This window comes from Hemicordylus capensis, chromosome 10 (assembly GCF_027244095.1).
Source record: "Hemicordylus capensis ecotype Gifberg chromosome 10, rHemCap1.1.pri, whole genome shotgun sequence".
Taxonomy (NCBI): domain Eukaryota; kingdom Metazoa; phylum Chordata; class Lepidosauria; order Squamata; family Cordylidae; genus Hemicordylus; species Hemicordylus capensis.
The window spans coordinates 12,473,863-12,497,510 of record NC_069666.1 but is presented as its reverse complement, the minus strand read 5'-3'; the positions used below and the strand labels follow the sequence as shown (position 1 = coordinate 12,497,510).

General features: G+C 42.4%; 1 protein-coding gene across 5 annotated transcripts in view; it reads right to left on the bottom strand.

Annotated features, from left to right (window-relative positions):
* The window catches only part of FBN1 (fibrillin 1), a 216,762-nt gene that overhangs the window by 106,631 nt on the left and 86,483 nt on the right, over positions 1–23,648 (bottom strand). For all 5 annotated transcript variants that reach the window (XR_008311392.1, XM_053271937.1, XM_053271938.1 and 2 more), the window contains exons 9-14: positions 17,962–18,087; positions 10,201–10,359; positions 7,792–7,941; positions 6,733–6,879; positions 5,906–6,025; positions 2,764–2,889 (exon numbers count right to left, since the gene is read on the bottom strand). Coding sequence is in view for 4 of the 5 variants with exons in the window: in XM_053271937.1 (XP_053127912.1) it covers positions 2,764–2,889; positions 5,906–6,025; positions 6,733–6,879; positions 7,792–7,941; positions 10,201–10,359; positions 17,962–18,087 (828 nt within the window). In the remaining variant the exon portion in view is untranslated. The remainder of the gene's footprint in view (positions 1–2,763; positions 2,890–5,905; positions 6,026–6,732; positions 6,880–7,791; positions 7,942–10,200; positions 10,360–17,961; positions 18,088–23,648) is intronic.

The window sequence follows — 23,648 nt, the reverse complement described above, 5'->3', positions numbered from 1 at the left end:
AGGGGAAAGCTAATGCCTTAGAAGACAGAATAAAGTTTCAATCCAATCTGGACAGGATTGAACACTGGGCCAAAACCAACAAGATGAAGTTCACCAGAGACAAATGTAAAGTCCTGCATTTGCATAAGAAAAATCAAATGCACAAGTACAGGATGGCTGAGACCTGGCTTAGTAGCAGTACATGTGAAAGGGTCCTAGGGTGACGAGGCGTGAGCAGAACATGTGAAAAGGTGTCTTAATGGACTACAAGTTGAACATGAGCAAGCAGTGTGATGCTGCTGCTAAAAAAAGCCCCACAAACACAATGTTAGGCTGCATTAACAAAAACACAGTGTCCAGATCACAAGTAACAGTTTCACTCTATTTGGCGCTGGTCAGAGCAGACTTGGAATAATGGCTGACATGATGCGTAGGCGACCAGCAGTGTAAGGAAACCGCTGGGGCTGCTGCCATGTAAAATGTAGCCCCAGCAGTACTACACAAGGGTGCTCTTGTGCAAATACTTAAAACAGCCCATGCACAGCTGCACAGAGCGACTTCCCTGGTTTCCAATGAAATTCTATTCGCATTTCTCTCATGCTGATAGGAGACTGGGCATCATGAGGTCCAATTCTGGGCCTTGAATTTTAAGGACATTAATAAACAGAAACAGATTCAGGAGGCGGCAGCCAAGATGGTGAGGGGTTTGGAAACCAAGTCCAGTTGAAGGAGCTAGGCATATTTAGCCTGGTGAAGAGAAAACTCAAGAGAGACAGGACAGGCATCTTCAAATGTCTGAATGGCTGCTGCACAGAAGAAGAAGAAGAAGAAGAAGAAGAAGAAGAAGAAGAAGAAGACTTGTTCTCTATTGCTTCTAATGGCAGGACTAGAACCAGTGGGTTGAAATCACAAGGAAACAGATTCAGGCTAAACATTAGGGAGAATCTCGTAATGGTGAGAGCTGTTTGACTGTGGGAGGGTCTACTTCATGCCCTGGTGGGCCCTCCTTCACTGGAATTTTTCAAACTCTCTGGACAGCCATTGCCAGGGAGGCTAAAGCCATTTCCTGTACTCAGCAGAGGGTTAGATTAGAAGACCTTCAAGGCCTCCCAGCAATAAAATTCTGTGATAGAAATTACTCTTCTAGATTCTGCATATTTACTTTTCACACATTCTAAAATCGGACAAAAATAATTTATGATTTCTAAAAATGTGTATCTATCCCAAACAGGAATGTTGGCATTACATCTTTGAGCTGAATCACTGAGATAATATTCTGCCAAAAAATGTTTCTAGGACCAGTGCTTCAAATTCTTTTTTAACATATGAGCAGATAATTGGAAAGGCTTCCAAGGACCTTGGGAAATATGATAAAATAACTTTTTTTAAAAGGCGAAGGATCTGGGAGGTATGAAGTTAACAAATTATGTTTACATTTCCTCAAAGAGACATAGTTCTTCAAAAGTCAGGATATGTTGCAATAGGATCCCATCCGGCATGTTGTTAATTGCACACTAAAACCATGAGTTCAAGATGTTGCATGCAACTAGAACGGCCCTCTCAGGAACATCTTCTCCCATGATACAAGCTCATCGGAACATAGGAAGCTATGCCTTATACCAAGTCAGACCCTTGTTCCATCTAGCTCAGAACTGTCTACACAAAGTGGCACACCAAAGTTTCAGGCAGGAGTCTTTCCTAACTGCCAGGGATTGAACAGGGACATTCTGCAGGGAAGCATTCAGATGTGCTTCCACTGAGCTATGGCTCCATCCCCTAAAGAGAATATCCTACAGTGCTCACATGCATGCAGTCATCCATCCAAAGGTGAATCCTGATTAGGAAAAGGGACAACTCATGTTCATGACCACAAAACCAGCTCTCCTACCAGCTCTATAGTTTAAGACAGAAAGATGAGCAATTCATATTGCGGACTCCCTGATCCTCATCTCTAATGGGACTCCATAACTGGTTACATAAGATTGTTTGCCTGCCATTGACAGTACTTGTGATTGCCTTGATTCAGACCCACACGAATCTTGAACCAGTAACCTGCAGAATATCAGGCTGGCAGAACAACTCTATTAATGGCTACAAGTCTATCAATGGCTAGTAGTCTCCATCAAGACTAGTAGCCATTGATAGAGTTATTACCCCTAGGTTCAGAGGCAGCATGCCTCTGATTACCAACTGCAGGAGAGCAATGGAAGGAGAATTGTAGGCTTTCATCACTTGCTTGTGTGCTTCCCAAAGGTATCTGGCCACTGTATGAAACAGGATCCTGGACTAGAGGGGCTCAGGCTTATATAGTAGTACGTTTCTTATAGGGACTCAGCCTATTTGCCACCAAGCAACTCTCACCACAAAGGGAACAACATGCAGATCAACGAATCCTCATTACATCCATAGACAAGAGCAGATAAGGTGATATTCCCTATAAAAGCTTCCAGCTCATGCTTGTTCACAGTTTTGAGCAACTATCAGACTTATTCTTGATGCCTATGGACTACCTGTCCACTTAGGATCCAGGTCTGACATTGGTTTACTACATATCCTATTTTTGGCTCTTCCTAAAGTTCTCATTTGTGTGACACTGAGAGAATTTCTGAAAAATGTCTCCTCGGCTTGGAGAGAGCATAGAAGGGCCTTGTGTAGAACTATGAATGCTTATAAGTTGCATCCTTGGCCAGCAATCAGACAGATCAGCAAGAACACACACACACACCCCTACCTCTATACAGATGGATAGAAATCTACTAAAATAAGGGATTAAACAACCCTGACCTTCACAGTTTCTCCCATCAGCTGACACATGAAAGCCAGCATTGCAAACGCAGTGGAAACTGCCATCAGTGTTTATGCACCGCCCATGATTACATATCCGGCCATTCTGCAAGCATTCATCAATATCTGAAAGAAAAGACAACGGAGGTGTAAATCCAACAATGGCTATTTTGAAAAAAACTTGCTAGATTTTTTTGTTTCGGATGACTCCTTGTAAAAACCAGCTTTTGTTTGGAAGCACAGTCTAGCAATAGTTGAGCATGTTTAAATTCTGTTGATTTATAGGGGAGAGATTTAAGCACATTTCAAATCTTTTCCACTAGCATCTATGGAACTTTAAGGCTGCAGACCTAAACACACTTATCAGGGAGTAAATCCCACTGGACACAGAGAGAATTATTTCTCAATAAAAATAGACAGAATCGCACTATAATGTTCTTAACACTGGTTGTATTCTGCTTAATGCTGAGGTGGAACTTGGGTCTGACCATCCAATTAAAGATGGTATATTTGTTCTCACTACCAGATCTATAGGTGGGGTCAAGCAGTCAGAAACAATCTGTCTGAAGTCACTTCCAGTCGCTCCATGATGTGGCTCCCAATCCACCTGGCTGGCTCTTTTCTTAGTCAGGTGGATTTCTTATGTCACAGTAATCTACTCATATGTCATATCTATATCCTTAATTCCTCCAAGGAGCCCAAGGCAGCAATATGGAAAGCTCTCTCATTTTATAGACATAATGACCGTGTGAGACAGGTTAGGGCAGTCACAAAATGTAGTTTACAGTCACCACCTACAGGTCTCTGAAAAGAAAGAACAGAATGAAAATGTCTCTGTCTAGGGGTCTCAAGGCTTGGAGTGGGAAAGTATAATCAAATCAAACCATATTTATGTACTTTTATTAGTACATTTTTATCCCAGCCTTCTTCTAAAGAATTCAGGGCAATGTACATGGTCCATCCCCATGAGTGGTGATTCCAATCTGGGTCTCCTAGGACCTAGTCTGACTCTCTAACTACTGTACCATGTTAGTTCTCAGTGCTAGGCAGGTCAAAGCATACTGTTCAATAGCTGAAGACAGGTGTAATATTTTTAAAGCAGTGGGGCAAACTTGAGAATTGCATCCACTGTGTTCCATCCAAAGATACCCTGCCTCTCCAGGGCCAAGATCTGAAAATAAGCAGTTCTGCAAGTTTTGCAACACATATAGCAGCTACGGATACTCCTGATAGGCTGGAATTTGTGATGTTGCTAAGGAACCTACCTCACCCCAATCCCAAAGCAGTTTTGTACCTTTTCTGTAACCCCCCCGCCCCCCCGAGAGAGAAAAACAATTAAAAACAACAGCAGGGTAAAAAAATGACTGAATACATTGATAACTTTTATTATAGAACTCTGCTGCCACTCTGCTGATTCTACATCTGGTGGGGGAATGGAGGAGGAAATATGTGTTTGATTTATACCAAAAAAATGCAACGAAACGTTAATTTTAAAAAATGTGTTCAATTTGCTTGCATGTGTGTCTAGTTTAATTGCAAAGTGAGAAGCAAGCTAGGCTTACACAAATGTTGAGAGGCCCGAAGAAAGTTCTGTTTTTATGTTACTGTCTTTTTATATCTGTCTTCATCAATTTAATGCCTCTTCCTGCTACTAATCTTAAAAAAAAAAAAACCAGTAGAATATGTTTGTTGAAATCTACACATTAAACTGTGAAACCTTAAAGAAAGCCTAAGCTAAAATTCTGCTCTGGTTGTGATAAGTGAGATTTAATTTTAGTGGACTGAAAAAAACAGCATCCAATAGACTGTGTAATTCTACATCTTGGCCATAACTCAAACTTAGCAGTCATCAGCATCAGTACTATATTCCTTTACTAACTCATGCTCACTTGAACAATTATGTGACACATGAACTCTCACACTAGCTATGACAACTTCAATAAAACCAAAGCAACCAACAGAGCAAAGAGATCGTCCTATGTGAACATGTTGGCAATTTCACCATATCCTCTTTAAATGAAATCATTCCCACCTTGTAAAAAAAAAAAAATCTGAGACCACAGTAAATGTGGGTCAATAGGCACAGGTCAGTGAAAAAGCAATCCCAGCGAGAAGTTAAAGAGTTTCCAGCCAAAAAAGATAGCACACACTGAGTTCTCCTGCCACCTCCATAATGTGCAGTACAACTTATGTGGTATTCTGATGTCTTTATGTCAAATGTTTCCCAAGGAATAAAGATGTTCTAACGCTCGACCTACACTCTATAGAGCAGTGGTTCCCAACTAGGGTTCCTCCAGATGTTGCTGAACTACATCTCCCAGAATCCCCAGCCACAATCTAATTTACAATTTAGCCACAATAAATTGTAGCTGGGGATTCTGGGAATTGTAGTTCAACAACATCTGGAGGAACCCTGGTTGGGAACCACTGCTCTATAGAGGGAAGGGGGAAGGAGTGTAGTTACAAAATGCAACATAAAAAGATGCAGAGGCTGTTACCCACTTTGGGGCCATATCCCTTTCTTTCCTCTTCTGACTCTTCCAATTAGAGAAAGATTCTTATTTGTAAATTCTTCGCCCATCTTCTGAATGCTGTACTGTAAAACAATTTGTGTGGTTCCTGTCCTTTCATACAGCAAACAATCCAATGCTGGCGGTTTCCCTTTCAGGCTTTTTGGCAAAAGGGCATGTCGTCACTGAACCCCTCTCCTTCACTCCCAGCCAGTACTGCTTAGACTTGTTTTCTCTAGACTTTGTCTTTTAATTCTTTGTTTCTCTTGCAAAGCTCCTTAATCCTGCAGAGATTTCTAGATGTGTGCATTCCCTTTGCATGTCCTTATTACAATATTTTTTTAACCAAACATATGATTCCCCTAATTACATCCCCAAGCTTCAAACATAAAGTCAACAGAATAGGATAGTATCATTTTGACTGCAGAACCATGCCTTTACTGCATGGCTCCCCTTCATTCTTTAGTGATTATAGAGCATAAAATAAACCAGTATTTTCCAGCCAGGAATGATTTTCTTTTGTACATAATGCACCACAGATATGATAATTGAAGCTGAATGTTGTAGGGGTCCAAATAGCCCAAGAACCCTACCTATGGTAGGTTGCGTATTTATACAAAACTATACTCTACCTCGGCATTCTGTCCTCATAAGGGTACTTTGATATCCAGGCCGGCACTGGCATATGTAGGATCCTTGCGTATTTACACAGTCTCCGCCAATACAAGGGCTCCTCTCACACTCATCAACATCTGAAAGTTACAGGTATTAGTTTTATTAGGCTGCTGCTTGGCAAGTATTCAGAGCTCTTTCAGAAGTTTGTTTTACATATGCAAAACAACCTTTTGAAAAATAAAACACACAGTGTTATGCATCCTGCCTGCCCCTCATTAATGTAATTCTATGTTATGTAACATTTGTGTTGGAAAGTTCCATGCACCAGGTCTGGGATGTAATGCTACAGCATTTTCTTCAGTAGTTTAGGGCTTATCCAGATCAATTTCCACAGCATGGCTTGACCATGCTTGTTTTCTTTTGAATAACCCTCCTTGAACTCTTTTTCAGCACTATATATAATCCACACAGAATAGGATCTACAGGGACAAATTTCTCTGAAAAGGGCACTTTCGAATTTCCCTTCCTTGCTGTGAATAACATAGATTAAAATGGACAAAACTACCCCTTAAAAGTCAATAGTAGTTGAGTACTTCAGTGGTGGAGAGAGAAAGCACACAGCCTTCTAAGGCAATTAGCTAAGAAAAATGATAAAGGGAAAAGTTCTTAAGATTGTGGAATTACTGTTGTGTTGAGGAGTCAGTGAGCCACTTTTTAAAAAATCATAACTAGACCATAGCTTTCTTCAAGAATAAGGATCAGCATTATACTGGCATGGAAGGTGAAAAAATATTTCAGCAAGGTGTTATTTTTGAAATTATGCAAAACCAGAAAGACTACCTACCAATGCATTCCCCTCTGAGATCCAGTTCAAATCCTTTCTTACATTCACAGCGATAACTTCCAGGAGTTGGGATACAGCGTCCATTGATGCAAAGATTTTGATATACCTGGCAATAGTTGGGGTGAGTGACATTAACTGGCTGAATATCTAAAACCAAAATTAAAAAGAAGTTTAAAATCCTATGCATTTTATATGGCTGTTTTAATTAAAATCTATGTATACCAGATGTTAACAATTAGACTGTACCCTTTACTGATATTGTATCATGTTATTGTAGACAGTTGCTTCAGTTGCTTAAACATAAACCAACAACCAAAATTCGCAGACACTCTTTTTACCACATCTTGAGTTCTCACAAGTCCTATTCAGACATCATTGTACAAGTGTACAGATGTATGTACATTTGTACATGTTTTTGTGTGAATGACTGTACCTGCATTCATGTTAAAAGTGAACCTGGGTACAGGACCCTCAAATGTATGATACAGATAGGAAATGCACTGCTGTACCTGTGCTCAACATCACATGTGAATATCTATACTTGTGTACAAAACTATACCTGTGTACACTGTACACGCATTGTAAAAGTGTTGGACATAGTGTGTGAATCGGACTACAGCCACCTCGTGATGAAGAATCTGTCTGCAACACATATCAGGAACAAAAATAACTTCCCCTGCCATCATCTAGCGCAGAGGTATGCAATATACATGCTAAAAATTCAATTTTTAAAAAATTGGCCTCTGATCTACACCCATTCCATCAAGATTCGTGCCCTGGCCCAGTCATCAGACTCTGATTTCTCAACAGATTCTGACTGAATTCAAACTATCCTCTAACTATGGTTTAGAAGATTGTGAACAAGCAGTGACAACTCTTGGTTTTGCATACTTCCCCGCACTCATACACAAGGGGAGGAGTTTAAGCCTCCAGGGTGGCGGGGGGTTGAACTATTTGAACCTTCTGAGAACCAGAATCAAGTATTAGAGCCAACATCAATGTTCTAGGTACTAGTTATGCATTTTTTCCAAGGGAAAAGCAAATGTCCAAAATTTTTACCTGGTCTACGGGACGGAACAACAACTTGTGGTCCTGGTCCTGGTAGGGGAGGATATGTGTCAGGTAGAGGATAGATGATAGGAGGCCTGCCAGGGATTTCTGGTCTCAGTGGTGGTAAGCCATCAAATACGCATAATTTGCGGAACTCCTCTGAAAGAGCACATTTAAAAGTTTGTAGCTTTATTGAATGAAAAAACAAACTGTCATAACATTATGCCGACTTTAGAGCTAGGCTGGGATTTATAAGGGTGATTGTGAAATGGAACTGAGTGGTTAATACACTGTAATAAGTGGTCTCAGCAAAATCATTCATTAAATTTGTGCACAGCATAGACCTGAGTGCATCCATTACTAAGGGGCCAGGTGGCATGTATGTAATTTCTGTCTCTCTGTTGTTCCCTGACATCCACAGGCACCAGTGTAACACATCCTGCTATAACGTGTTCCCACCGGGCCCTTTATGGACCAGGACTACAGTGGGGGTAGAGTAATGGGAGCATTTATTTTCCTTGGCAAATAGCAGCAAACCAGATCAGCACAGTGGCAGTGGGGTTAAAGCCCAGCAACCCTCCTGCTACAGTCCAAATGTATAGGGGCCCCCAATATGGCTAATATTTTGCAAAGAAAATCCCATCAGCACTTAATGAAGTGCTTAATATAATGTGTAGTAAACCTGTGTAGGATTCCAATAGACGTATTTTACTGCACAAAAAATACCTTTATCCTTTTGGTAGAATTATTAGGAAGAAATATTAAAACGGGGACCTTTGTGGGGTTATGCAGCTAGAGGAGAAGCTACTGAATTAATAGTTCATAATCCAGATGAACCTCTAAACTAAACAATTTAGGGTCATTCTGCTTTGTTCAGTATGTGGTGCGAGAACTCCTCAAATATATTCGATTGAATATTGTCCTAGCAGTAATGCTGGAGCAACTAAGCCTCCCATATTAATCTAGTTGACCAGAAACTCTGGGGATGCCAGGATGAGGAGTAATAAAAGCTCCCAAGGGCCACTGGGACAGTCCTGTGTGCATCTGAGAAACAGAAACATATAATGTATTGTGAGAAGTGCCAAGTCATCAGTGACCCTGAGGAGCATCTTAAGGCATACTAAAAGCATTGGCTGACGGCCTCATGGACTGGCAAAATACCCAAAAATAAGTGTTTGTTTGTTTGTTTGTTTGTTTGAATTGTAGGCTGCCCCCTCCCACAGGTTTTGGACATGTAACAGCATCTTAACCAGGCTCTTCCAGGTACACCAATGCCCCACAACACTGCGCAGACAAGATATGGTTGACTTGCAGTGGAAACACAAGGCCTCAGCTTTTCCGTAACAGTTGAAGCATCCTTACACCACTTCCAGAAAACGGGAGACCCAGATTTTTAAGCAGCTCTGAGGCAGGGTATTGCAAAATGGAAGAACAGCCACCCAAAAAGGATATGTAATATCCCCTTTGCATATCCCTTCAATCTTAGCTTGATACGTGGTGGTAAATTTGTTGTGCTTTTTGTTTCATATTGTAAAGTTGCTTTGGAAACACATAGAACTGGGAACTCAGGACAAAAATCCAATAAATAAATAAATAGATACAAGAACAAGAGGATGCTTTTTTATACCAAGCTTATTCATTATAGTAGAACATAAGGCTAAAAGCAATTGCTCAGATATGATGGTTTTAAGCCATTTAAGTCTTATAACTAGACTGTGAACTGAGTGTAGTTGGTCAAAGAGAAATATGCACGTCAAATCCTGGTATCTGGCTGTATGATCTGACTCACGAGGATAGTATCATTAAGATACTCTGGTGTCTATAGATAATGATACACAAGGGATTGGTGGTGGTCAAGCATCACACTCAACTACTGCTGAGTGCAGCCTCAGATGTTATGGAAAAGAGCCAGCACCAAATGCTTAGTCACTTCAGTGATATTCTGGCAACATTTATCCACAAGGCTCAAAAGGAAAGTTGCACGTCTTCCCCCATGTTTAGTTTTTCCCCACCAAGAGGAAAAACTGTGCTCCCCGCCCCCTTAAAATGCTATAATAGATAATGTAACAATTCAGTGATTAAGCATATCTTAAATAGCTTAGTGCTACTGGACAGATAGCTAATGGCTGGGATAAGATTTGCTGTAATACATGCTAGCAACAATAATGGGCTACTTTAGCCGTCTTGCAATTTAAAAATACATAATATTGTGGGGGAAACTAGGGGGACTGATGGCCACATATAGAGACCTCCTTGAATGTTTCCTCAGCCCATTGAGTAGGCCTCGCCACTGCAGATCCAGTCATTAAGGGACTATCCATTCCAAGTGGAAAGATTTCAATAGACTATACATCACAAACATTAGAAAAATTAGATGCTTAGTTGTTACTATGTGCTTGACCAGTTGCAGCTCCATACCAGTAGCTCTGATGGGACACATTTCCGGGGCACTAGTTGCTCCAGGAGACCAGCACCGTCCAGAGTCACAACAGCACTGCATTTTGGTAAACACCTGTTGCAGTTGGTTGCCGCAGCGGCCATTAGTGAGTGAAGAAAAGCAGTATCCAGGGCGTACATCTGTTATACGGGAAGAAATTGAGACCACTTTTCAGCTTCTGAGAATAGTCTGTTAGTTGAAGAAGAATACCTGTTTGCACATATGTCTATTTCAACAGCAAACATGCCACTCTATGTCCCCAATACATTCAATATACGATATCATTTTATTATTGTTGTTGTTGTTGTTGTTTACACAGTCAGACAAGTGTTATTGACTGGTTTGTTTTATCCAGACATCGAGTCCTTCCCAAGGACCTGGGACGGCTGAATTTTATTATCAATATTGTTGCTGTTATTATTATAGATATCGTCATAGAATACAGGCTGTTCCCAGTAAAGCTGCTTTTTGTAATTGGCTGATGGTGATTTCTGTGGTCCATATGGTGTTGAGGTGCTCTTCAAGGTGTTTTGGAATTATATTATTATATTTATTTATTCTATTTCTATACCGCCCTTCCAAAAATGGCTCAGGGCGGTTTACACAGAGAAATAATAAATAAAAATAAGAATGCTCCCTGTCCCCCAAAAGGGCTCACAATCTAAAAAGAAACACAAGACAGACACCAGCAACAGTCACTGGAGGTACTGTGCTGGGGGTGGATAGGTCCAGTTACTCTCCCCCTGCTAAATAAAGAGAATCACCATGTTAAAAGGTGCCTCTTTGCCAAGTTAGCAAATATATAGTCATAATTATTATATATAATACCTCTACTCTTTTTTCCCCTGAGTTCTTTCACGGGGCCTCATCTTGGGTTCAAGAGATGAATGTGTCAAATCGTGTTCTTTCCCTGCATATCCAAGGAGCTCCAGCTTCCCCACAATGAGTTTAGGAGCAAACCCACTTTCATCCCAAACCTTGAGCAGCTGCAGGGAAGCAAACAGAAGCCCACTGGTTTCCCTTCAGCCATTCAAAGCTTCAGTCCCAGCTAGCTAAATTTGTAGCTGTGCACTACCCTGCTGTCAGAACTTTATCTGGCAACATGAAGACAGACCACAGATGCAGCCTTCTCTCCACAGCAGTTCTGGGAGGGTGTCAATGGTGAGCCTCACTAATGCTGGGGGGGAAAACCCCGCAGTTCCTTCTCAGTCAGCATGCTCATAAAGGAGTTTACAAATAGATTATAATCTAATCTGAGCAAGTTTTTTCCAGGAATGCCACAAGCATTGGATAGACTCTTGGCTGGTGTCTAGAGGCACCTTGAAAACTCAAAAGCTGCATTGGGAGCCCTTTTTAGGACCAAAAGGCAGGATGGAAATCCTTAGTTAACTAAATAAGAAAGTCCAGGCTTGTAAGCCAGTTTTGATCTAAGTAGCATAGCAATTTGGCAGCCAATATAAGGTTTGCTTATACACACACACACGAAAGATTTCAAGTCAAAATTATTTTAAATTTTTGAAGAGGAAAAAAATCTCCAAAATGGAAGCCAATGAAAATTAAATCGAAAAACAAACATGCCAAGATCGGCTGGCCCCACCTGCTCACGTGCTTTAATAGCAGTTTGTGTAGAAATCAACTAGTGAAGCTTTTCACAGGACACAGACGAGCACTTTCCTGCTAACCACCACAGACGAAGCTGCTATAAGAGAGGTACCAGAGCACGGGCCAGTAAAAGAACTGGCAACGCAACACCAACATAAGGAAGGTATGAAAATAGAAAGGGAGCAACATTTTGAAAGCACTCTCGAGAAGGAACAAAATGCTTCAAATGCATCTTTCTGCCCTGCAAGATATAGGATGCTATTTATCTTGTAAATAGATCCTTGAGCAACTGGCAGCAGTCCTTGCAAATGCCATACAGTCTAGTGATTTTAAAAGTCAAGAAAGAGTGGGAGGAGGTACTGAGGCTCAATGCTGGCAGGCACCCATGAATAAGAATAGCATTAAAGCCTGGAAGGAAGAGCAATTCCTGGAAATGCAGGAGTGAGCAGGATGTGAGTGAGCAGGAGCTGGAGGTTTTTCCTTTTGTAGAAGATATATGCACAAGAAATCAATAGTTTCTTGATTTTATCTTGCTTGTTTCTATTACCAATTCTACAAATTATCCCTAAAATGGAATCCTGCTGGGAGGAATGTGGAACATATTTTAACATACCATTGTTTATGGAAGTTAGGTTTGTTGCAGAATTTAATTCCCAGCTAATCAACTGTTAATTTTACCCTTAAAGTGTGCCGCCGAGTCGGTGTCGACCCCTGGCAACCACAGAGCCCTGTGGTTGTCTTTGGTCACATACAAGAGAAGTTTACCATTGCCTCCTCCCTCGCAGTATGAGGTGATGCCTTTCAGCATCTTTCCTATATTGCTGCTGCCCAATATAGGCCATCTGCGTGGCGATGCTGAACGGGGCTGCAAGGAGGGATGCAGCAGCCCATGCTTTTGGGGAGAGCACCAGCAGGGGAGAAGTGGCAGGGGAGAGGCTGGCAGGTAAGCACTGCCTTCCCTGTCATTTAAGCAACCCTCCCAGCCTCCAAACGCCGGTCAACGGAATCGGCTCGGCGCTCCAGAAAAGGAGTGCCGAACTGGTTCTGAGCACATCCCTAATTATCATTGGTTCTCCACTCTAGAGAAGCCGCATTCAGCTGCAGAAGGGAATAGGGGTGTGTGTATCATGAAGCAGCTGGACTGGCCGGGCTCCATAAACCTGGCCTTCAGCCTTTGGCTGGTCGACATAGCAGTACCTTCCTGGCTTGCTGAGCATCACTTTCTCCAGATCAAGCCACTGATCTTAGGAGCCCCTATGCTGGGGAATGAAGGTCTGGATTTGGGTGCAGGAGGACCCACAGCCCTAACTTATCCCTAACAATTATGTGGCCAACTCAGGGAACTGAAGTACTATTACTACTACTACTACTACTACTACTATTATCATTATTAATTCAATTTCTATACCGCCCTTCCAAAAATGGCTCAGGGAGGTTTACAAAGAGAAATAACAAACAAATGATGGCTCCCTGTCCCCAAAGGGCTCACATTCTAAAAAGAAACATAAGACACACACCAGCAACAGTCACTGGAAGTACTGTGCTGGGGGTGGATAGGGCCAGTTACTCTCCTGCTGCTAAATAAAGAGAATCACCACGGTAAAAGGTGCCTCTTTGCACAGTTAGCAGGGGTCTGCACAGTTAGCAGGGGTCTAACTATGGCAACATGGCTGGTGAGGGTCTAATGATTTCCCCCTTCTGTTGTCTGAAAACTTACCAAACGATTAATTGAGCCACTGCCACTAAAAGTTCAAATTTTAACTAGAGCTAGTCTAAATTATAGAATCATTAAAACATTGCATCAAAGAGGGTGCCATTACAGCCAAAAGAAGACTACAAACTTATTTATTCCCAAACAATCCCACTAAAGTGTCTACTACGTCCCAGATCAGTTTGACCATACCGGAAGCTTTCAATTACAACCTAACACTCTAAACCTAACACACTTTTGCCCAGATCCAGCAACACTTACAGGTGCCGGAGCTGAGCTGCACAGAGCTCCTCCACACCCATTCAATCTGATGGAAGAGACACAATATAAGAGAAACATGCAGATCAGATCCCTTCCATATACAGATCTCTGGTATAGCCTAAACAGCTGGAGACTGCTCATTAGGAGCAGACCTGACTGTACTCACTCACTCCTCACGCAGTCTCCACCAACCTCTAGTTGTATAAGCCCATTTCCAAGGCAGAAGATTGAATGTCCATTCCTAAAGGTTTATCTTTAGGAACGTGTTTGTATTTTATCTATCCTAAGCAAAACACCTCTGTCCAAATACAAGCATGGGGCTTTTTAAGGTTGCTTGTAAAGAGGATGTCAGTGGTATTGTTTGGAGGCAGATGATAATTTTTTTCAGATTGCTGAAGATGGTAGGAGAAAGGCATTGTTGCCTGACGTGCACATATATTGTATATGCTTATATACAGGGGCGTAACTATAACAGGGCAAGGGGAGACAGTTGTCTGGGGGCCCACTGCCTTTGGCAGCCCCCCAGAGGCAAGTCACATGACTGACTCCCCCAGCCACGCACCCACCCGGGCTTCCTCCGGTTGTATTCCTCCTCCAAAACTGATGTGGGTGTTAAGACCTGGAGCTACCAGAACAGCATGTCTTTCTCTAGTACAATTAAATGACTTGCATCATCCACAATTTACAAAACCTTTTAAAAAATAATTTAGGATAATGTTCTATTGTGGCACATAGGTTATATATATATATAAAGCATATATTACTATGCTTTTTGTTACCACTATTCAGCCTCATTTAAGATTTCTTTACTTCATGAGCTGAGCTTCAGTGAGGAGGGGGCCCATTTTAAAATCTTGTCTCTAGGTTTATACTGCCTTTCCTTCATTATGAAACTCAAGGTAGCATAATACATTTTCAAGGCAGTCTTCCCATTCTCACACTGGCCAGACTCAGGCTTGAGCTTCAAATACACATTCCATTATCACTGCTGATCACAAATTCCACAGGGTTTTGTAGGGATTCAAGCGTCTGCAAAACCAGCTTGAGCAGCAAAGACAGTGGTTGATAAGTAGTTTGTTTGTTTTTTAAAAGCAGTTTGAGTGTACCCCATGGACAACGATGCCTGTATCACACCACCTTTAACAGTCTTTCAAGCTATTGTCTATTGCTTATTATTTCTTGGACAATTTTCTCCAGGAGGGATATATACAGTTGAAATATTGACACAGACAATGAGAAAACTATTTCATTCTTTGAATGGTTCCAGCTTCAGGACCAATGTACCATAACTAATTCCAGGCTAGAGGTTTTGCTCAGTTCTTTGGGTTTTGGCTGGCACCACTTTAATAGCGCAAATGTGCAGCCTCCAAATCCAAACTATCTGTGAATAATTAATAATGCTGTGCACTTAGCGCATTTGTCTTGGAAATGATGCTGTGTTAACAATGGCTTAAGGCCTGGGATTCCACTTTCACTGTTCCTTGTCATCCATAAACACCCAACTGTTAAACTAAAAGACTTCATTCTGGAAATATAGGGGGAAATGAAAAATGAAAAAAGGTTTGCAATATGCAAGGGAGCCTGTGGCAGTAGCACTTAAAGAATAATTAAGAGAAAACAAAGATAGATTGCTTGGATGGTAGAGCCAGGACTTTGCCACTTCAAGCAGCTACACCGCACAATCAGACAGGTATATCCAGGATCCTCCACAATATAGCAAAGGATGCTGAGACACAACCACCATTTGATTGTGGACAGTCGCATGCGATCTCAGAGCTGTGCCCAAAATCCTCTGCATTATTGCAAAAGAATTCTGGGAGAACATCTCCAATGCCTGCTTCCTTGCCATCTTACCCCTGCTAACTTGGCAAAGAGGCACTGTTTAACGGGTTGAATCTCTTTATTTAGCAGGGGGAGAGTAACTAGTGGTGTGCATGGAACTGCGCCTCTGCGGTCCGGTCCTGGGAGGGTGGTTCTTAAAGAACAGGGGGTGCACTTACCCCTCCCACTGCTTTTTCCCCTGCTGGCACTTTAAAAAAAAAAACTTCTTGGGGTGGCAGTGTGCCTCCCTGCTGCCACTGCCCCCGTTTTCGGATGGAAGTGGCTGGAAGTACCATGCACGCGTGCGCCCGCACATCCGACATGTGCGCACGCAACGTGCACATGCGCGCAGGGTACTTCCGGCTGAAAACGGGGGCAGGGGAAGTATGCTGCCACCCCAAGAAGTTTTTTTCAAAAGGAGCGCCAGTGGGGAAAGGCAGCAGGGAGGGTAAGTGCAGCCCCCACCCCCCCGTCCTTAAAGAACCACCCCCCTGGCACTGAACCTTCAAACTCTGCCAAATTCAAACCGGTTCGGAGGCCTCTACAATGGCCTGCAGACCGGTTCGTGCACATCCCTAAGAGTAATTGGCCCTATCCACCCCCAGCACAGTACTTCCAGTGACTGTTGCTGGTTTCTATTTTATGTTTCTTTTTAGACTGTGAGCCCTTTGGGGACAGGGACCCATCTTATTTATTTGTTATTTCTCTGTGTAAAGTGCCCTGAGCCATTTTTGGAAGGGCGGTATTGAAATTGAATAAATAAATAAATAAATAAATAAATAAATAAATCTTATGTGACCATTTGGGCTGTTGGTGAAGTTGTGCTGGGCCTCAATAGAGCTCATTCACTTCCTGGGATTGTAAAAGACAGTCAGAAACAGGGAGATAGACCACACAGGACAAAGGAAGGAAGCAGCTTCAGTGACTACTGGGGAAAATTTCATGTGGTCTTAGTGGCCTCCAAAACAAGAAGAGTACAGAGTCACCAGGTTTTGCCTAAGGGAACACACACAAACATGGGGCTCAGCTAGAGGACAGAGAAGACCTTACACATCCCCCAAGAAACTCCTGGTATGAATTGCAAAAATTTGAACATAACTCTACAAATCAAATTGTAGGTTCTTTTATTCACACACACACACACACACACACACTTTTGCATGGGGTAATGAGCAAGGGAGATGTATTATATTATAGCATACTCTCAGTGCTTTCTAAACTACAAAAGACATGGGAACAGGCCTCTACATATTTTAAAACTTCCCAAATGAATCATGTTCCAAAGTAAATCTATTCCAGATTTCTAGAAACAAAAAGTAAATTTACATCAGTTCTCATTCTCTGTCAGTTTTGCTCTGCCTTTTCCCCTCAAATGAACCCTTTTGACATGTACTGATATGCAGAGTTTACATTAAGGACTCTGTACATATTACATTTCAAACAGACACACACCACAAACTGTCCAGACTTAACAAATGAAAGACATCAGATCACAAGAGAGTGATTGTTAATAATCCTTTCTCTTTGCTAAAGGGAGTGGTTATTACTTCCTGCCTTCTTCTCTTATGATTTTTCTTGCTTCTCATATTACGTCTGCTAGCATGCACCAGTGTACAGCAGCCAGAGTTATCACATGAATATGCACCCTTATTCTTGCAGACTGCTAAATAATACAGCTGTTTTATATGTCCTTGCTGTTGGTTTTACAGTGCATGTACTTATGAACAGCTGTAACACACAAAATACTTTTGAGTATCAGTGCTCTACATTCAGGAACAAATGAGTTGAACACAGCATATCTACAACAGGTATAAAGAAATTACATACTGAAATAGGAGAATATTAAAATATTCAGTGCATATTTCTGAGAATAGATGGATAACTTCCTAAAAATGTGGAAAATGTAAAGCAAAAATACTTTAAATAGGCAGTTTTTAGGGAGCTGCTCAGACATTATGTGTTGCTTTTGCCTTTAGGTTAAGAAAGATCAGAAGCCGGCCTAAGGCTCACATGTTTTTGAAGCAAGTGAATTCAGAATCCAGGTTCAAACTAGATCCCATATAAAAATAAGCAGAATGCTCCCAATTCAGGTATTCATTTCTACATGCACTTTGAGAAAGCCATCACTTTGCATTTTGGTACACACAAAAAACATTAAAACAACAGTCCCTCTGAATTCTGTGCTCTAAAATCCTAAGCCTTCCTTAAAGGAAAAATCTGTCCACTCAACAGATCTTTTTTGAATTCATTTGAGTTCAAATGAGATAAGTGCCAGATATTCCCCTCCACAGACTTACAAATTGCATTCCCACAGCTGCCGTGCCTGCATTTTCAATTCCTTACTCACCTATGCACCTGGAGCCATCAGGGGCTGTGTAAAATCCAGAAGGGCATTTACAGAAGTAACTGCTAACTGTGTTGGAACATTCTCCGCCATCACAGATTCCAGGAATGGTACTGCACTCATCAATATCTACCATTAAAAAAAGGAAGGTTTGAGTATGTCAACTGAAATAGTAATATCAACATAAGAACATAAGAACAGCCCTGCTGGATCAGGCCCAAGGCCCATCTAGTCCAGCATCCTGTTTCGCACAGTGGCCCACCAAATGCCACTGAAAGCCACAGACAGGAGTTGAGGGCGTGCCCTCTCTCCTGCCATTACTCCCCTGCAACTGGTACTCAGAGGCATCCTGCCTTTGAGGCTGGAGGTGGCCCACAGCCCGCCGACTAGTAGCCATTGATAGACCTCTCCTCCATGAAGTCATCCAAACCCCTCTTAAAGCCATCCAGGTTGTTGGCTGTCACCACATCCTGTGGCAGAGAGTTCCACAAGTGGATCACGCGTTGTATGAAAAAGTACTTCCGTTTGTTGGTCCTAGACCTCCTGGCAATCAATTTCATGGAGTGACCCCTGGTTCTAGTGTTGTGTGAGAGGGAAAAGAATTTCTCTCTCTCCACTTTCTCCACACCATGCGTGATTTTATAGACCTCTATCATGTCTCCCCGCAGTCGTCTTTTTTTCTAAACTAAAAAGCCCCAGGTGTTGTAGTCTTCCCTCACAAGAAAGGTGCTCTAGGCCCCTGATCATCTTGGTTGCCCTCTTCTGTACCTTCTCCAGTTCAACAATGTCCTTTTTAAGATGTGGTGACCAATATTTATAACCACATCAATGAAAGTTGCTTCAATGAAGAGCAGACTAGCATGTTAGACCAGGTTTATACCATATGTAAACCCTCCAGAACCTGTATATCCCTGGCCCCTAATATCAGGCATCGGGGTAGAGCCACCATTGTGTGAATGGGTTCAAAGAACCTGGGTCATTGTGCTCAGGGGCGGCACCTCGCACCCCAGCCCCCTGCATCTGACATCAAATGCAGGGGGGGAAGTTTTGCTGACAAACGGGGCCACGCACCCCATTTCTGAGCAAATTTTGGCCAGTGCCGCATTCGCAGCGCAGCCAGAAATGCGTCTCCCTCCCTCTAAAGCAGGGAAAGTCATTCCTGTCCACGCTGCAAATGCGGTGCTGGCTGGAATTTGCTCACAAATGGAGTATTCCGGTTGCGAGAAAAACCACGCCCCCTGCGTCCGACGTCAGATGCTGCATCAGACATCAGATGCAGGGGGTGTGGCTAGGGGGCCCTCGATACGCTACTGCCAGCCATAAAACATATAAAAGCTCCTCAACCACACTTGCTTTCAGCTCTCATTAGTCAACATTTCATGAATGAACATAACCTTCTGCATTCAAAAGCAATATTCTTATTCTTCATTTGTTTGCGATAGTTCACCCAGCTCTGAAGCACTCAGCATAAACTCTCATTTGTCATCATCATGTGTTTGTTTGTTTTTTCATTCAAGGCTTTAAACAAAAATAAATAAATATCAATACTCTTCTTGAGTTTCAAGCTACAGATAAATCCTAGACCGCCCTTTGGAAATTAGGTATCTGCCCTCCTTTAATATGGCACTTTCCACTTCTTTAGGAAGAAAATTAGCAGAAAATTAGGCACTTTCCTCTTCTTTAATATATTTTATGTAGTTGTATCTGGGGTGTCTCTTTGCTCTCCCTCCTCCTAGAGGCAACCTTTGAAGCAAAATGATCCTGTGATCAGGGATTCCAAAATGGGCTACTTCCTGGCTAGGCATGCCACTAAAGCGTTATTCTGATTTGCATGATTGTCAGAACCCATGTCATTCCCTCCAACCCAAATTGCTCCAAGCAAGGCTACCCAGCTTTGCACCGAGAGTGAAAGCGAGGAGCACTCTCCTACCTGGATTCTCTGGTCTTGAACACGAATACCATGGATTTTTATATACCGCTTTTCGACAAAAGCTCCTAAAGCCATTTACAGATAGATAGATAGATAGATTACGTGTTCCCCGCAAAGGGCTCACAAGCTAAAACAAACAAACATAAGGTAGACACCAGCAACTGCCACTGGAGGGATGCTGTGCTGGGGATGGATAGGGCCAGTTGCTCTCCCACTGCTCAATAAAGAGAATCACCACTTTTAAAAGGTGCCTCTTTGCTCAGTTAGCTAGGGCGTGAGAACTGTCTACCCACTCAAATGGCACCCTGCCTGCCATCCCCCACACGGCAACCATAGAGAGGAGTGGGAGCAGCATCTGCAATCAATGGATGAAATAGCCTGCAAAAGCACATTCTATGATTCCGAAGCTGAAGTAGCTTTCACAGGGCAGTCGCTGATGTCATAAAGCTTTCCGGTCTGTTGGCACCATCAAGCATGCTGGGAAGGCAGAGGCACCCTTGGAGGACCTTCCACGGAGGGGCAGAGCTTTCAGCCGTTGAGTTCTGCAACAGAACCAGCAGCAGCTTGGGCTGGCTGCTGCTGCTGGGATAAGAGTTCACCTGGCCTCCAACCCCAAATGGCCGTGTGAATTAGTCTTACGTATGGCATGGAGGAGTGGAGAGGGAGAATTTATTCTTCCTCTCCCATAGCACCAGAACTCAGAATCAACCAATGGCTGCCAGGAGATTCAGGATAGATGAAAGAAAGTACTTCATCATTCAGCATATCATTAGTTTATGGAATTCTCTGCCAGATAATGTGCTGATAGCTACTACCTAGAGGGCTTTATAAGGGGATTTGATGGATTCATATGGGATAGAGTCTATCAATGGCTATTAGCCATGATAACTAAATAAAACCTCCAGGTTCAGAGGCAGTGTATCTGTGAAAACCAGATACTGGGAAGGGCTCTTACCTTCACGTTCTCTTATGGGCTTCACCATTAGTCTCTGTCTACCCACAGTTAGAAACAGAGTGCTGGACTAGATAAACTTTGGACTGATCCAGCACAGCTCATCTTCTTAATATTCTAGAATCCACCCACACAATCAGGTTACTTCAAAAGTGACCAGCAAAAGCATGGGGAGGACCTAATTTATGCCAGGGTTAAATCCTGAAATATGCAAAATAAAAACAGATTGAAGTGCCCTGAGCTAATGCGGAGTACATCCCCCCCCCCCATTACTGAGTAATTAAATAATCAGAAATTAGGGGGAAAGAGCACTCAGGTCATAGGGTGATATTTCTAAATTGATACTCATTCAAGAAATTAATCCATGAGCAAGGGAGCAGCCAAGTCACGGCAGCATCCATTCCGCTGCAAAGAATGTATGAACCAGACCGCAGATTCTCCATAATAATAAAAACACGTAACGTTTTTAAATGGGCATATTTTTTGTCTCATGTTGCTAATGCCTGGAAAGTCATCAGCCATATTTGCCGTTACCTCAATGAAACGAGAGCACTTAAATGATGACAATAGTATTTATATTAATGTCAACACCAATATAAACAGTGAAACACTGTTTGGGTTAGACTAGGCCCTAAAATAAAGCCTGGGGATTTTGCTTTCAATAAGGCCAGACCCTCTGTAAACAGAGGCAACCATAACTTGAAGATAAACAGTGGGGAACTTGAGTCAGAAAATACTTGAATCTGATCCATTTGCAGCCATCCAACACCCCTACTCCCCACCATTAATCAGGGCTTAATTCATACCAAATATTCCACTTGCTACATTTGATCCTATTTTTGTTACTTTCTGTTATTCTGGAGATACAGCAGCCAATGGCTCTGGCAACATCTTTGCAAAACCAAAGCAAAGAGTCGCACCTAACCTCTTCTGTATCCCCATCTGTGAAAACCCCTCATCATGACCATCAAGACTCCAAAAATACAAGTCAGCAGCATTGATCAGAAATTTAATACTGGCAACCAGCAATAAAATCTCCCACCAGAGGGGTAGCTCGTGTCTTTAAAAAGCCACTAGCAAAATAACAAGGAGGAGAGCTCCTTTGTGTTGGGTGGAAATGCGACACTGGTGTCATTGGTGAGTTGTTGAGTGGAATGTGCCACTAGGTTCATGAATTGGAGGGGGGTGGGATGCCACAGAGAGAGAGAAAGTGTGTCCATTGCTTCTCTTCTGCAAAACCCCTCACTGAGCAGCAAGAATAAATAGGACACACTCACTTTTACCTCTGTAGGGTTAGAAGTGAGAAAACCAAATCTCACTTGAAACTGTGGTTGCCCTTCAAGCCCGGCAAACGTGTACAGATTCCTGGCCAAAATATCTGACACAAGCAGCTCAAATAGAATTTGATCATTCCTCACCATTTAACCTCCACTTGAGATCAGCAGAGAAGTGATTTTCAAACTGTGTTCTAGGGAACACAGTCCTCAAAGCCCATCAGAGCTCCTCAATTATAAGGGCAGACAGGTTTCCCCTCCAAGACTGCTTGGCCACTGTTACTGCTCTTGCGCTTCAATGCACAGCTGCACAGCTGTTTAAGGCACACTCTCAGTTCACACAGGGACAGTGTGCAAGGACTAGTCAATGTGAACAGAGTGTGCACCTTAGAACACTTCCCAGAATCCTCTAATACACAGATGTCTGTCAACAGAGAAGTTAACATAAGTTTGAAAATTGCCTAGCTAAGATACCAGATTTGGATGTATGCTCAGCCAGAAAATGGACAAGTTGGCCTAAGCTCTCTCAAGCTCATTTTCTCAGCCTGCAAAAATGGGGAATTTATATATATGATAATTATAATACAGGACTTTGAAGGATCCTCTTCCCATAGAAGTGCTCTATTATAATTATCTTGTTAACTCTAATAATTATTCTACTAACTGGAACAGCATAGAAGTCTCTATGTGCAAGAGAAGAGTGAGCTCTTCTATAGTTCCCATTTACAATTTTCTAATGGTGGTTTGTACATTTCAGGCCCCTCCAATTCACCAAGTGGAGTGGAACCAAACAAATGCTAGCCAGAACACATCCTGCTAGTTATTTGGGCACAAATTTGCTTGCCCTAAGCCAAATGTGTCTTCGGCAAAGGAAGAGGCAAGAGACCCAACTTGCTGGTGACCCAATATGAGGACCCTTTTCCTCTTTAAGATGCTTACTCTGTCTTTCCTCATTTGTACTCTGCCTCCTTTTGGGATTTTATGCATCTAGTAACAATAAATGCTCTGAAAGCAAGATAATTTGATCATCAGTTGCTATTCCAAAACTGGAACAAATTAAGCAGCACTATATTTTGCTCTAGGAACACCATGTATGAACTTCTTCAGTGGCTGAGGACCACAGCACTTGAATGGGACCACTGCACTTGAATGGGAACAGCTGTCACCAGTGAAAGACTGTAGGATGTTGTCATTATAGCAAGGACTGGAGGGAGAACTAGGCCTCACCTGGAGCAACTACTGGGAGGATGGACCTTTCCTAAAAGGGAAAAAAGTCTGAGAAGTTCAAATCAAAGGGACCAATCCAGAGGACTGGGTGGGGATTTCTGGCACAGCTACCAGCAGAATCTTTGACTTGTTAGTCAGTCTGTCCCCGGAGGGCCCTGAGGAAGCAGTGGGATGAGTGGCTTGGGACATGGGAAGGCCACAGCCTGAGAGTAATAACTTAGGACCATGTCAGTTAAACACGTCAGGGAAGATATTTTTCATTACTGATTGCCTGGAATCTGTGTTGCCAGGTTAATGAAAACTCTCT